This window comes from Halichoeres trimaculatus, unplaced genomic scaffold (assembly GCF_033239565.1).
Source record: "Halichoeres trimaculatus isolate MK-OKI-2021-1 unplaced genomic scaffold, fHalTri1.1 fHalTri1_scaffold_5, whole genome shotgun sequence".
In the NCBI taxonomy this organism is placed as follows: Eukaryota; Metazoa; Chordata; class Actinopteri; order Labriformes; family Labridae; genus Halichoeres; species Halichoeres trimaculatus.
The window spans coordinates 6,965,065-6,980,294 of NW_027437183.1; the positions used below are offsets into that span (position 1 = coordinate 6,965,065).

Here is a 15,230-nt window from a genome sequence, read left to right on the forward strand (position 1 = left end):
GAGAGCGTGGTGTTTTTCTCATGAGCTGGCTAAAGCTAAAGCTAACAGCTAAAGGGAAGTCGATTTTGGAAATTAAACCAAAGTCAGCTGAAAGTAAACCATGATAAGATGGATATATAAAGCAAAAGTACTCTGATAATCACTAATAGCTATTCCCACCCTACTCTAACAGTTCCCTGCTAAAAAAAAAGAAAAATATCCATTTACTGTGAAAAGTTAGTTACTGGTTTGATCGATGTATACATTCTAGTTTTAACACCCAGAAGAAGAAAAAGAAGTTCCTCCCACACTGCAAAAAATAAACTCTTATCAAGTGATTTTGTCTTATTAGACTTAACATGAGCCACATTCATCTGAGTAGCCCAGAAAAATGTCTTGTTTCAAGTTATTTTAAGACAAAAAATGAGATTTGAATTGCTTATAACAAGTTAGAAAAATCTGCCAAAGAAACAAGAGAAAAGTTATTTGTATTAATAAATTTTAATTTCAAGCAAAATTTCTATTAATTTGTTATTGTTTCATAGCAGATTTTTTTTACTTGTTACAAACAATTCAGACCCCATTGTTGTCTTAAGCGACCTGAAATAAGACATTTTTCTGGACTGATCAGCTGAATGTGGCTCATATTAAGTATGACAAGACCATTTTTACTTAAAATAAGACAAAAAGACTTGATAAGATTTCCTTTTTTTGCAGTGCAGAATTGTTTGACTCTATGTTTCTGCATTTTTTTTTCCCTCCTTGAAGTTTTTTTTTAAAATCTATTTACATGCAGTCCTTTTTTTCAATAATTTGTTCCGTTTTCTTTCTTATTCCAGTTGATATCACACTCGTCTGACTGTAAAAATTCAGGGAATGTCTATACAGCTGGTTTCTGCAGGTTTCAGCGAGTCAAATTTAAGACTTTTGAAGACTTTTTAATGCTAATTAAAATGCAAATTAATTTTAAGACCTGGAACGCTATGAATACAGGCAATGGTCGGGGGAATCCTGCTTATTAGTATCCAAACAGACATCATCCAGCCAAAGCACAAAAAATTTGCACTTAAATAATCCCAGGTTGGCTAGCTAGCATGTAGATAATTTATTTCACAGGGACTAAAGCGAAAAAAACTGTATTCCTAAAGAAAGAAGACAACAGAGGTATTTTATTTTAGGAATAAAACTGACACATTTTCTTTTCTGAAGCCAAAGATCTGGGTAGACAGATATGAGCTTACCTCAATTTGAACAATTTTGACCTACAGTGAATTGAATTTTACTGCTTTATAAAGTAACAGAGGCAACAGGTGTTCGATATAAAACTCTAAATTATACGATGACTGCTCAGTGACTGTCTGCTCTGCCTGCACATGATAAAGCTCTGTCATGTTACAGACTGCATTTCTCTGGTACTTCTTTCTATGGTCAGGTAAATGAATTGTACACCAAAACCCAAAGTAAAAGTCTGGACATGACAGGCAGTGCACGCGGATGCCCACTGCTAGACTAACAAATGACATTTTTAATAAATTTAAGATACTTAAGGCCTTAATTTTAGAGACTTGAATTTTTAAGACTTTTCAAGAATGCGCGGACATCCTGTTTAATCTTCTGTGAACTATAAGAGATAAAGACACAGCTCACCGTGAGTGTAACCGTTTTAAAAATGTTAAATCTGACTCTGACTTCACCAAAACCGGCCCAGCCTTGCATCCCTCATAGTGTTCACCATGCACCAACCCCACCCCTTGTGTTGCAGCACATGCACCAGTCCAGCGCCCCATGCAGCATTCACCGGCAGCTCTTGGGCAGTTCCATCCTTAAGTATCAGGGACAAACTTTCCAGTGTCATCGTCAGACAGAGAAAAGAGGAGAGAAAGGGGCAGAGGAACCAGAGGGAAGAGTTATGAAGACATGAAGACATGAAATGATAAAGAAGAGAAGGAAAGTGAAAATGATGCTGGTGATGTGGAAAAGAAGAGAATACAGGAAAAATGAAGTGGTGGTTTAAATGAAGTGGGGGGAAAGAGTGTGAAGAGAAAAAGAGAAAACAGAGACAGGACAGCAGTTTTTCAGGTCGGGGGCCATGCTCTGTGGCTGTAGATGAAGATGACTGAATGAATACAGGTCAGTGGAGATGACAGAGCCGACCAATCAGATCTCGCTCTGAGAGGTGACGGATGTGCTGGAGTGGAAAATGTTAGCAGTAGCTGGGCTTCCAAACAAGTCTTCAACTAATGGTAAGACATTCACATAAAAAGGAAAAATAACTAAAGTATCAACAAATAAGCTCAGAAATTTTTTTACTAACATTACTTACAGATGTTTTCCTCAATAAGAGTAAACATGGGAACATGTTCATAACAAATTCTAATTACATTTGTGGCAAAAACCAGTCTTTTTTGCAGTGGTACTACCAGAGTGAGCCTCAAGTGGACATCTAAGGAACTACATTTTTTAAGCGCCCCTGATTCGTTTCTCAGAGCCGGAGGTTGCTGCTTGGTTAGAATACACTTCTACAGTTCTATAGTTCTACAGTTTTATTTAGCAGACGCTTTTGTCCAAAGCGACGTACAACACAAGCAAGAATTTAGACAGAAGGAAAACCTAGTTAGTGCGACAACAGTGCTTCAAGTTATTCGGCTGCGGGTGCTGCCATTAAGCTTCTAAGCTCTTAGAGGAGAAAACACAGCTGAAATAAAAATCTCTACAGACATTTCTGTGTCTGTTAAAACAACATCAAACTTAGATGCACAAAATTCAGTTTCAGGATGTATCAGTGCACCATGAAAAAACACAAGTTGAGTCCAAACTGTTAATGTTGGATCTTTTGTTGATTGCCTAACTTTCTTCAGTTTATTTCTCATCAAAGGAGTCGAGCAAATGAGGATCCTCTGTGAGTTTTTTACACTTAGTCTTGAAAACAAGTAGGGCTGCAACTAACAATGATTTTAGTAATCGATTACTCTGACGATTATATTTAGGATTAATCGATGAATTGGGTAAAAAAAAAAAAGATGAGAATGCATTATAGTAAAATTCACAAAACCAAACATACATTATTTTAGTTGTTGACTATTGTTTGCTTTATGATACAAAGAAACAACATATTTGAACATTATTAAACTGACTGGATGCTACATTTATAAATTATAGAAAATGATATGACTCTTATAGAATCAACAGTTTGGGCAAAATAACAGAAAATATTTTGTTAAAACATCAGATTAAAAAACTTGTGGGCCAAAAAGGCAAATAAATAAAACTGTGTCCTCAATCTTTTCACCTGCAGGTCAAACAGTTCACCCCTCTGCCCTACCACTATCTGTAGCAGCTAACGCTAATGCTAACGTTGGTTTAATGAACTCCTTGTGGTTTTCAAACGGGGAGCAGCCCTTGTAATCTACACTCCAGTCAAGTAGGTGGCAGTAATGCACCTTTAGCTGGTTGCCAACTGCTAAATAATCCAACAAAAATGAAGAAGACAAATAAACTGAACAGAAACTAATATCGTAACGACGCAACACAGAGCATCGATTATGGAAAAAGGTTGTCAACGCTTCTACTAAACGATTTTTATTGATTTTATCAATCTATTGTTGCAGCCCTTAAGACAATACACTTTAAAATAACTGCATTTTCCCTTTAAAATCCTGAGTCTTCAGCTGTATTAATGACCTTTCCTAAATATAGCCTAAACTATGTCCCTTCCACCTTTTGAAGCTTGAGTCCAAAGAGTTTTTCTTCGTAGTGTTTTCAAAAGTTTGATTAAAAAAAGAAAAAAAATGTTATTTTTTGTGACGTAGCTACAGATGCGTCATAAAATCTGCTAAACAGTTGGATGGAAACACAGCCACTGCTTTAGGTGATGAGTAAATGGAGTTTGCGATCAGCTATCATGCGTTGAGCTCCCATGCTGAGGAAGGAGGGAGGAGGCAGACAGAGGTGATAGAGAAGATGAAGAACAAGAAGAGAGAGTATAACAGACACAGAGGAGGAAGAGGAGGAGGAGGGGCAGGGGGGAGGTGTAGCGTGCCATGGGTGAGCCACCACGCTACCTTGTTCCACCAGCCCTGCAGTGGTGCCGGCGGCCGCAGCCACTGCTGCCGCGGCCGCAGTGACAGAGGCTGGAGCCGTGGTCTGCCTGCTGCCCACTGTGTGAGAGTCCAACACCCAGTCACACGTGAAGACAGACAGTTAGGAAAAGGGTGGAGGGTGTTTAGAAAGAAGAAGGAGGAGCGAGTCACAGACACATCAGGATGTCGGGGTTAGAGGACATAAAAAACAAACAGGGCGCATCAGTCGAGAGAAACGTGGTTGAATCATTTTCACAAACTGCGTTATTTCATTCGGACAAAAATCTGGCAGAAAAACGTCAGAGTGAAACACAAAAACTCAACCTTCATCTGAGAGTCTTGAACACTCTCTTTGTCTCTTTGTTCCTGAAAACAGCATTAGTTGTTATGCTGATGATGATAATGATGATGCTGACGATGATGATGGTGATAAGGACAATACAGAGTCATATATCAGTGTTAGTGTGTGGGACATTTCACAGAGGGCGCCTGACTCTCCCGTATTTATTTTGTTTTTCTGATCTATTGAAGCACTTAGCATCAAGAGTCTTACATAATTTGACTGAGGTGAACCTTACCTTTCCCTCCGCCTCATTTAAAGTACTGGTTTAAAATTTAAGTGTCTGACTCTAACAGATGAAAATACTAGATTTAAAAATAAAATCTGAAGATTTAGTCAAGTTTTTTAAATGGAAACTCAGAGAAGTAATCAAGAAGTTCTTTTACTTTTTTATTAAAAAGTTGAATTTAGGTGTTCGGGACTATGCTAAGATTTTTTTCACCATAAAACCTTTATTTAGCAATTTACAGCAGTTTATTATAGTTTCAAATTGGGCGTTATTAAGTAAAAAAAATAAATAAATAAACAGGTGTCTGCGTATTTTAGGGGTTTAAGAGTTTTATACCTGGAATGTGACAAAATTCTTGAAAAAAAAACAGCCTTGCTTGGAGAGCACTTAAGCTTTACTTTTTTCTTTTCTTTTGCAATAATTAGAGTTCAAGGCTGAATGTGTCCATCTTTATATATAGTCAAACTAAAGATCGACTGATACGTTTTTTTTCAGAGCCAATAGGATACCTCAGTAGTCAAAGACGCTGATAACTGATGTTTCGAGCGGATCTTAATTTTCAGTCAAAATGAAAATATCTATGTCAAAATTTTGAATAATATAAACTTCAACACTGAACTTAGATCAACTGCTTTTAAGCATTTTTCTATTAAACAGCTCCCAGGCCCAGCAGCATGTTTTATTAAGTTAACTGAAAACATAAAAAAAGACTAGCTTCCTAAAGTTTTCTACAGTAAACAGAGTTTGCCAAAATATTAATGTAACTGCAATAAATCTGGACTGAAATGAGTCTGTGCTGCCTTTTATAGGCATGTAATGCAGTTGCATTAATTTTCTGTTAAGTTTTTACATTAAGTTTTAAATTTTAAATGTTTTGGCCATCTAGAGCTTCCATACAGATGTCTGTGTGTAGACAAGGAGAAGCAGGTCACAAACGTCTGCAGTTTAATTTATTTTTGTTTTTAAGACTCAGGAAAATGTTTTCCTGTGGTTATTGATAAGAGGAGTGATTTTTGTGTCTGTGAAAGGTTAAAATAAGTTCATAGACAGTAGCGATGCTAATTGCATGAGTGGAGCAGTGACTGCAGACAGCGGTGCAGCTGCATCAGAGACAAATTGACACTGTTTAAATTGGTTTCTTATTGGTCGTTGGATTAAAAAAAGGCTGATGCCAATATGCTTCAAAATGCCAAATACTGGTGCATTGCATAATCGGTCCATCTCTCGTCAGAAACATATTTTGATATCGCCAAGTCAGTGTGATATATCAAAGATAGCCCTGGTTCAAACTTCTGTAACTTCATCTTTTTGACTTTACAAAGCATAAAATCTATAAGAGAATTTATATTGATGTTGAGGAAGAAAGGACCGCCACTTTGTCAGTGCAGAGAAACTGATCAGTACAACACGATTCATAATATATGATGATAACAGAGATATGGGTTACATAAATCACTGTTGACAGCTTATTGTGTTGATGTAAACTGCCTCAGCTATGTTTTATTGAAGGTCTCTCTCTATTTTCATCTTAAAAATCTCTCTCTGACTCAGTCAGCGGATGACTGCACTCTTACAAAGGCTTCCTGAGGAGAGAGGAGCAAGAAAATGCAGCTTAAGAGCGGTGACACAGCCAGGACACACACCTGGGTCAGCGTGAGTGTGTGTGTGTGTGGGTGGGTGAGTTAAAAAGCCGAGTGGTTATATTGTTGGTGTTCAGACCGCTTCCCATTGCGAAGCTTTGTGTGTCAGAGTGGCTGCTGTGAGTCATGTTTACTGAGGCAGCATGGTAGCACACACACACACACATTCACATTTATAGATGCAAAACAATCAAAGCAGACACACGTTACAAGAACGCAGACTCATTGGTGTGATTTCATAACAAAGTACAGAAACAACCGAGGAACTGCTCCAATAACATCCATTATGAGTCCAATAGGAAGGCATCTGAGTTTGGTTTCATATACTTATATGTCAAAATCTCCTTATCAGATAAGTATTTAATAATAATCTAAAACAGCTCAGGAAGAAAGCATCCTGGGTCAATCTCTGCCATCTTCATGCTTTAGAGCATGAAGCTTTTTTCTGTAGTGATCCTTTCATATGTCAACAAATCCATCTTCAGTTCAATAAAACCTGAGGCTGTAAATCCTCAACAGTAACAGACTAAGTGCAGAGCTACACCTGAAAATGCTGATTCAATTTTCTTGTTCAATTGTCGTGTTTTTGCTAAATGGCCTTTGTCATTGCCTTACTGCCCTCTACTGACCGGGTGATGCATTGCAACCACTTTTATTTTGCCATTTACATAATTTACCCGTATCTTCAGTAATAATGAAGCCAAACAATGGGCCACAGGAACCGTTTCTTTCTAAAACCAAAAGTTCCTGGAACTTCAGGATGAAAAACAACAATTTCGTGAAGCTTTTCCAACAAACAGCCTGGAATGACACTCAGAGTACTGAAACACCTTTTTACGTCATGATTTTAACTTTGCCCATGATTTATAAGGCAGGTATGTAGTTAGTAGGAATGTCCCAATTGGATACAGTATCAGTGCCCAATATGGCTATTTCAGAAGGATCAGATGGCATCAAATTTCGTCACGTGATCGGGACTGATCCAGTTTTCACGTTTTCAGCACCATCATGCTTTACGGCTGCTTTAAATCAAATCCTGTTGGCTGCTATATGGGACTACTTCTCTTAGGAAAGCAATGGTAGTAAAAAAGTGTCTTGCAATATTCGTCACTGTAATACAACAAATTTGATCTGTCATTTACAAAGGAATCACCAATCTGAGTACAGGATTTATCAGAGAAAGGTATTGCTATCAGATCAGTATCTGGAAGTAAAAAAATCTGTATTGGGACATCCATAGTGATTAGTAACATTAAAGCATCCCACCACCTCTTTAACTCTTATCATGAAACACTAAAAACTAGCACATAGACACAGCCTTACAACATGTGGACATTGATATACAGTGGTGGCCAAAATTGTTAGAACACCTGACAGATCTGAAGGTATTTACCTTTTTTTCTGCCTCCGTAGCATGAACATGAAACATGCAGGTTGTTGCTCTGATCACAACAAATATCAGATAGTGAGTTCTTCTGTTTTTATCTACTTTGAACTTAAATAGTTAGTTTGTCCAAGTTTTCAAGAATTTACTCTCCAAGAACTTCAGCTCAATGGACAATAGATGTGTCCGAGTAATTTTACAACTCGCCCAGATCTGCACTTTAGGGGGGCTACTCCATCATTTTCAATTCTCCTTTTAATATGAAATATGACCAGAATCTCCTTAAGATGGCACTATTCCAGTGTTTCTCAAATTGTTTCACCCCATTTTTTCACTGTGGTATTTTCATTTCACTTTGGAAGTGGACTTTTCATGTTCAGGTTGTTTCACATATTGATTGGCAGTTGTTACCTGACGCAGGCAAACTAGCAGTGGCGCTAAGGTTAGCTTCCACAGTGTCAACTATGCTGACTGCCGCTGCATCATCTTGTCATTGCACCTTCCCCTGGCCACAGTTGGAGGTTTCCTCCTCCTCTTTATCTTTTCTTTTTACTGTCTTTAAATACGTCTTTAAAGACAGAAGGATTTTCCCTGTAGGCTTGTAAATGAAATAACGTTAGCTTGACGGTTTTGGCCAGGAGGAGGATTCAAGTAAAGCTTTGTTGTTGTTTTTGTTGTTGTTGTTGTTGTTGTTGTTGTTGTTTGTTTTCCAAAAAAAATGTCTTTTTTATTTTTTTTATTTGCTTTTAAATGTTCTTTAAAAAAAACACAATCTATTTGTGGCTGTGGGGGACCGCAAGTGGGAGCTGGCGGACCGCTCATGGTCCACAGACCACAATTTGAGAAACACTGCTCTAGTCCGTGGTTCAAAGAGCATAATGACATAATAATGACTTCATAGATATTTCTTTAATTTTTCTTTTTTTTTTAACAGCCACATCAACGCCACAAATGAATCCTCTCAAAAATGTCAAGTGTTGTAATAATTCTGGCCAACACTGTATCTTGGCATCTAAAGGTCATGTTTACTGTACAGTAATAAAGGAGCCAGGTATCATGTCAAGAACACACTTACCAGAGAAGTTCCTGGAAACCAGCATGGTTGTAAGAATGGCGCCCTAAGAAGAAAAAAGTCATTTAAATGATCAATCACAACAGATTAGAAGTCGCCACAGTCTGAAACAATTAGAGCTTTTAAATTTGCTTTTCTTATTAATCCCTAAGTGATCTTTATAGGATAATAACCCAGGAGGTACGCTGCAGAAGGCTCCACTTTGTTAACAGAAAATCAAAAAAGAAAAAGTGTCTCTATAAAGCCTCAGATACAGCTCAATAGACAGACAGTGTTTGTTTAAATTAGTGCAGATGAGATGCTGACTCCATCTGTCATCACTGTTTTAGCATCAAAGAAGCAGGTAAAACAAAGTAAAACAGACGCACAGAGATATATACTGATAAAGAAATGCTGAGACAAAAAGAGAAGAGGGAGAAAAGCAGCTGATCTTCACACTCATTCACCCTGGAGACGTCATTTATAACGGATAACTTTTTATAGCCCTATAAAAATGGCACTGAATAGCAAATAGACCGTGGTATTTAAACGCTGCCGTGAGCGATAATGTACTCGATGTCTGAAGAGCTAAATTAAGCCGCTACTCTAATAAAACCAAGGCAAAGACAGAGCACATATAGAACAGTACAGCTCCACAGAATAAGATTATATGTTGAGTCTTTTTCTTAAACACTTGTTAACATCCTGGTCCTTATCCCACCTTGGATTGTTGTTACAAAACCTGTTTTAAAAATGTCTTTTAAGCGTCATTACTTTTTTGCAGATCATGAAACAATCAGGAAACCCATAAAGAAATGAAATACCACCATGTGAATCTGCTGATGTGGAAGAAAATGTAAGAATAAAAATGATTTTTTTGTTTCATCCTGCAATAAAAGCTTTTGGAGCAGAGGAAGAGTACGTGGGAGGAAGAGAGCACACAAACAGACCTTCAGTTTCCTCCTGGCATTGAATTTCTTCAGGCACTCCACGGTCTCCTGTCTGTGCATCATAGATGCCACCGTGGACCGTTGCTGGGTGAAGGAAGAAGAGGAGGAGAGAAGGAAAGCGGAGACATGAGTAAATGTAGGTTTTTGTGATCTGTGATTCAGGCACTAAAGAAGTAACATGATGGGGACACTTACGCAGACCCATGGGTGCTTGAGGGCCTCCTGGGCAGTGATCCTCTTGGCTGGGTTGATGGTCAGCATCTGGTTGATAAGGTTCTTGGCCTCTGGGGTGACTGTGTCCCACTCTGGAGACGGGAACTAAAGAGACAAACAGAGAAGAGATGGAACATTTCGCTGATTCACAGTAGAGACACATTTTCACATTTCGATCGTTTATTATTTTTTTAGACATTATTCAGGCAAAAAGAGTTTTAGCTAAATCAAGAATGTACTGCCTATGTCCCTTTTCCATCACTGTTTATCAGTGAAAGTAAAGTAAACATCAGCAAACTCTGCTTCTTCTCCAGGTAAATGTTCTCCATTAGGGGGCGATGTGAGGGGAAATATCTCAGGATGTTTTTATGTCAGGATCAGGATCTGGATTTTATCAGGATTGTTTTTCATATTCAGACTATTTTGACCTTTGACCTAACTTAAATCGTACTTAAATAAACAGAAAATGTAAAACTGCACATGAGGAGCTTGAGTAATTTAAGTGCCATAAATAATAAATTATCAGATGAAAGCTGGGGGTGTATGAAAAATCTTGTTTGCTGCCTCATCCTCCCTGAAAATGCTGGACTCAGTGTCCCATGCTGCATTGCATTCTGTGTCTGCTCTTGGATTCCTCACACATCACTGTGTCAGTTATGAAAACCAGCTTTGTTTTCATAACATTACAGAAGAATGCAGCATCGGTTCACGTGCTGTCAGCTTGTAGCTACTGTGCCCCCCAGTGGATGGGTTCATCATGATATCAGAGGGCTAAAAAGTGATGTGATCAGACATTTAAAACCCATCAAGTCCTGTTGTGATGAGGACTAAATGTCAGGGTGTGTGTCCAGTGAGCCCAGACTGTCTGCCAGAAAGTCGGTCTCTTTCTCTCTGTCCTTTCATTGGCATTCAAAAAGTGATCTAAGGTGAAGCGCTCTCTTTGGCTCTCCTAAAATATGAATGAGGTGACTGAGTTACATAAGAGAAAAGGAGAGAAGAGAGAAAGAAGGAAAAGAAGAGAGAAGGAAAAAAAGGTGGAAAGGAACCAGTATACAAAAAAACAGAAACAGAAAACAGAAGAGGAAACGAGAGAAGAGGGAATAGGAAAGGAAAGATGAGGAGAGTAAAAAAAGAGGTGACAAAGGAAATGAGGAAAGTAGACGTAAGGAAAAAAGAAAGAAAAAAGAGAAGAAGAGAAGAGAGGAAGGAAAGAGAGTGGAAGGGGGAAACTAAGAAGGAGAGGTGAGAGGAGAAAGAAAGAAAGAAAGAAAGAAAGAAAGAAAGAAAGAAAAATAAATAAAAAAAGAAAGAAAGAAAGAAAGAAAGAAAGAAAGAAAGAAAGAAAGAAAGAAAGAAAGAAAGAAAGAAAGAAAGAAAGAAAGAAAGACAAAATTTCTAGATGAGCGAGGATGAGAGGACAGGAAAGAAGGAGAGAAGAGAGGTGAAGAAAGGGAAAGAAAGGAGCGGGTAGAAGGAGGGGAGGAGGTCAGGACGGTAAGGAATGAAGAGAAATAGAAAGAAAAGAAAAGAAAAGAAAAGAAAAGAAAAGAAAAGAAAAGAAAAAAGAAAAGAAAAGAAAAGAAAAGAAAAGAAAAGAAAAGAAAAGAAAAGAAAAGAAAAGAAAAGAAAGCAAAGGGGGGAAGTAAAGGAAGGGAAAGGAAAGAAGGGCGATAGAAAGGAAAGGAAAGGAAAGGAAAGGAAAGGAAAGGAAAGAAAAGGAAAGGAAAGAAAAGGAAAGAAGAGAGAAGGAAAGGACAGGACAGGAAAGGAAGAGAGAAGGAGAGGAAAGGAAAGGAAAGGAAAGGAAAGGAAAGGAAAGGAAAGGAAAGGAAAGGAAAGGAAAGGAAAGGAAAGGAAACGACAGGACAGGACAGGAAAGGAAGAGAGAAGGAAAGGAAAAAAAAGAGGAGTGTAAAGGAGAGGAGAGGAGAGGAGAGGAGAGGAGAGGAGAGGAGAGGAGAGGAGAGGAGAGGAGAGGAGAGGAGAGGAGACTCACATCGTAAGCTCCGGCTTTGATCTGCTGGTACAGCTTGTGCTGGTCCTCATCCCAGAAAGGAGGGTAACCCACCAGCAGGATGTAGAGGATCACCCCTGAGACACACAGGAAAACACATATGGACACACACACACACACACACACACACACACACACACACACACACACACACACACACACACACACACACACACACACACACACACACACAGTCAGAAAATGTGCTCCAGTGTGTTTCTGTTGTCTTGTGCAGACTCTAGGAACTTTCTGTGTATGTGTGTGTGTGTGTGAGTGAGTGAGAGAGCGTGTGTGTGTGTTTGTGTCTCTGTGCAATACTCACCACAGGCCCAGATGTCCACAGGTTTGCCATATGCCTCCTTTCTCAGTACCTCAGGGGACAGGTACCCCGGTGTGCCAGCAAATCCTGCAGTAAAACACAAACAAACACAAATAAACACACACATACACACAAACACACACAATTGATTGACATGCCCGAGCAACAGATTGTGTCTCCTCTCTTTGGATCAGCTTGCATAGAAGCAAGATAATCTCCCGTAAGCTAAAACCTATTCATCCACCCGGCGGACTGAGATCTCAGTGACAGATCTGAGGCTTTACAGGCTGTTGATTGTGAAGGACAGACTAATCTCTCATTGAGGAAGACAAGGATGAAACGTGTGTCAAAAGTGATGATAAGGAACAGGGATAGGGAGAAAACCTCCTTTAACTTGGCAGTAGATGAATATTCTCTACAGGGGTCGACAGATTGGATTTGGAGCTCCTCCATCCGCTCTACGTACCGAACCAGGCCTGCTGATCCCCCTGCACTTCGATGGCGAGGCCAAAGTCGGCCAGCTTCACTGCAGCGTTCTTACATTTGCTTGCTAGGAGCAGGTTCTCAGGCTAAAGAGGAAGAAGAGGAGAGAAATGAAGGTGTCAAACATCTCAAACGATGGTACAGTGATACAAAAATAAACACTGTCCACGTAGAGGAGGTGGAGATAGACGTATTCATGCACTGCGTTTGTAAAGGGGTTCATACGAAACATATCCATCATACTCAGCACAGAAACACACATAACACACACACACAAAGATACACATGTCATTTGAATAAATTGAATGGACATGTGAAGCTTTAAAAGAAGTTGAAAACCCTTCAATCGTGCAGCTTTAGACGTCCACGCAGCCTCGTCACTTTGCAGCTTTTTTGTCCTAGCTTCACATGATGTGCTGTGGTCTGTGGGCTCTGTCTCTGTGGCCCAGATAATGCAGTCAGCCTCATTATTCTCTGTCAGAAGAGGGCTCTAATAATGGGAAGCTATCCCCACTGGCCTCCTGCTCCTTCTCACTTGGTCTCTCTACATCTCTCTTCATCTCACTTAATCTCTCCCTCCGTAAGAGACACGAGCGCTCTGGTGAGAGACATTAATTCAGAGTACAAAACACTATTAACTGATGTCACCTGTTAGGTTAACAAGTTCACTGATACAAAACACAAGTTAAAATACATCTCTGCCCGGGGAGTTCAATTCCTTTTCGCAGGATGAAACAGCGTACACTTTAGCAAGCCATGCAACAGCCTCTCAAAAACACAAAGTTAAGGTTTGGACCTTACAGTTGGCTGCCTGACCAGGGATGAGGAAGGATAAGGATTTTGGCTTAATATGAGAAACTATGGGACATATCAAACTATATATAACATAAATCTTTATAACTCAGGGATGTAGAAATCTGTGTCTGTCTGCATTAAGTATCATAAACAGGAGATGATCTCTGTCCCAATCACTGCCCCAACTAAAAGAATTTAGATGGTCTAGACCAAGGGTCTGCAACCTGTGGCTCTTCGACTCCTTTGCAGTGGCTCTTGTAGCTTTAAAAAATATTATTGAATTAAAAAAATAAAAAATTCTCACAGAGGGTATTGATGATTCAAGACAGTTACTAGAAATAAAATCTTGCAGCGACATTTTGTTGAACTAAATATTCATCATTAAGTTTTACAACTAAATCTACGAAAAGAAAAATCTGGAAAAACAAAGATTTTTATCGGGTGTGGATGGATTCACGTAACTGCCAGCATGCCTACTTACATGAAAACATGCTTGATATCTGGAAAGACATAAGCAACAAGAAATTTATGAATTAAGTGGTATCATCAAGTTTAGGTATTCTTTTAAAAATGTTAATTTTTTTTGTAAATGTATAAAATTTTATTTATTTTATTTAATTTTTGCAATTTTAAAAATTCCAAAATTGTTGGATTTTTTTTGCATTTCTTAAATTTAAAATGTTTGGGGTTTTTTTTTTTTGCATTTTTTTTTATTCCAAACATGCAATTTTTCAAACTCAAAAGTAAGTGATATCAAATTTGAGTCTTCTTTCAAAAATGTTACTTTTTTTTTGCAAATTTATCAAATTAAATGTATTTTATTTAATTTTTACAATTTAAAACATTTTCAAAATATTGAAATTTTTTGCAAATTCCTGACATTTCAAAATTCCAAAACTTTCTCAAATTTTTGCAATTTTTTGATTTTTAAAAAAAATCTATTAAAAACAAATATCTTAGGCATCACATGTACAATTGCATTAATTCAGAATTCTTGTTTTAATATTTTTTCCACTATATTTTGACTTTGTATAGAATTTATACACATTGTATTCTTAATTGTGTAGAAAAAATAGATTTTGCTGTGCTGAAATGACTTTTACCAAGGGTAGCAGAGGAAAAATGGCTTCTTTGAAAGTAAAGGTTGCAAACCCCTGGTCTATGTGAACAAGGGTGTCTGGGTAGGACAGTAAGGAGTGGCACCCATGGCTGTAATCAGTATTTTTTCCCAAGAAAAAGACTCAATTTCCCATGAGCACTATCACCCAGTGTCATTAGAACATGGCTCTTGCCAAGGTGTGCGTTTGTTTTGGTAGTTTACAGAACTTTTATAAAAGAAAACATCAACACGGGAGCTCTGTTTCAGCATGGAGGGAATGAGGACATTATATTTAGGCTGCATCTCTGACACCAGCTCTCCAGCACTGCAGCAGCCTGCCTCTGCACCCTTTGCCTTCATTTCACTGCCCTCTCCATCATTCCTCAGCTGATTTGTCGAGAGGCAGAGGAATATGTGTATTCAGAGTACAGACACTTAAAAGCTGGTTTTATAGCCGTTGAGCCCATAAGTAAAAGAGAAAGGGATTGAGCGCAGGAGAGAGACAGTGATGAGTGAACCAGTAATCCTAAGGCGCTAGCTGTGCCTACCTCGTGTCATCACATTCTCAGCTCTGAGGTTTGGTTAGGCTTCCCTCTTTTGTAAATGAGGGATACAGAACTTGCCAGCACTGCAGCAGCAGTACGATAATCCGTGG

At 38.6% G+C, this 15,230-nt stretch overlaps 1 protein-coding gene across 6 annotated transcripts in view; it reads right to left on the minus strand.

Annotated features, from left to right (window-relative positions):
• The window catches only part of camk2b1 (calcium/calmodulin-dependent protein kinase (CaM kinase) II beta 1), a 99,045-nt gene that overhangs the window by 36,705 nt on the left and 47,110 nt on the right, over positions 1–15,230 (minus strand). For 3 of the 6 annotated variants that reach the window (XM_074670125.1, XM_074670124.1, XM_074670123.1), the window contains exons 7-13: positions 12,665–12,767; positions 12,202–12,285; positions 11,862–11,956; positions 9,848–9,970; positions 9,653–9,736; positions 8,727–8,769; positions 4,041–4,136 (exon numbers count right to left, since the gene is read on the minus strand). In XM_074670125.1, the coding sequence (XP_074526226.1) occupies positions 4,041–4,136; positions 8,727–8,769; positions 9,653–9,736; positions 9,848–9,970; positions 11,862–11,956; positions 12,202–12,285; positions 12,665–12,767 (628 nt within the window). The remainder of the gene's footprint in view (positions 1–4,040; positions 4,137–8,726; positions 8,770–9,652; positions 9,737–9,847; positions 9,971–11,861; positions 11,957–12,201; positions 12,286–12,664; positions 12,768–15,230) is intronic. The other 3 variants (XM_074670127.1, XM_074670128.1, XM_074670126.1) reach the window with 1 other exon arrangement.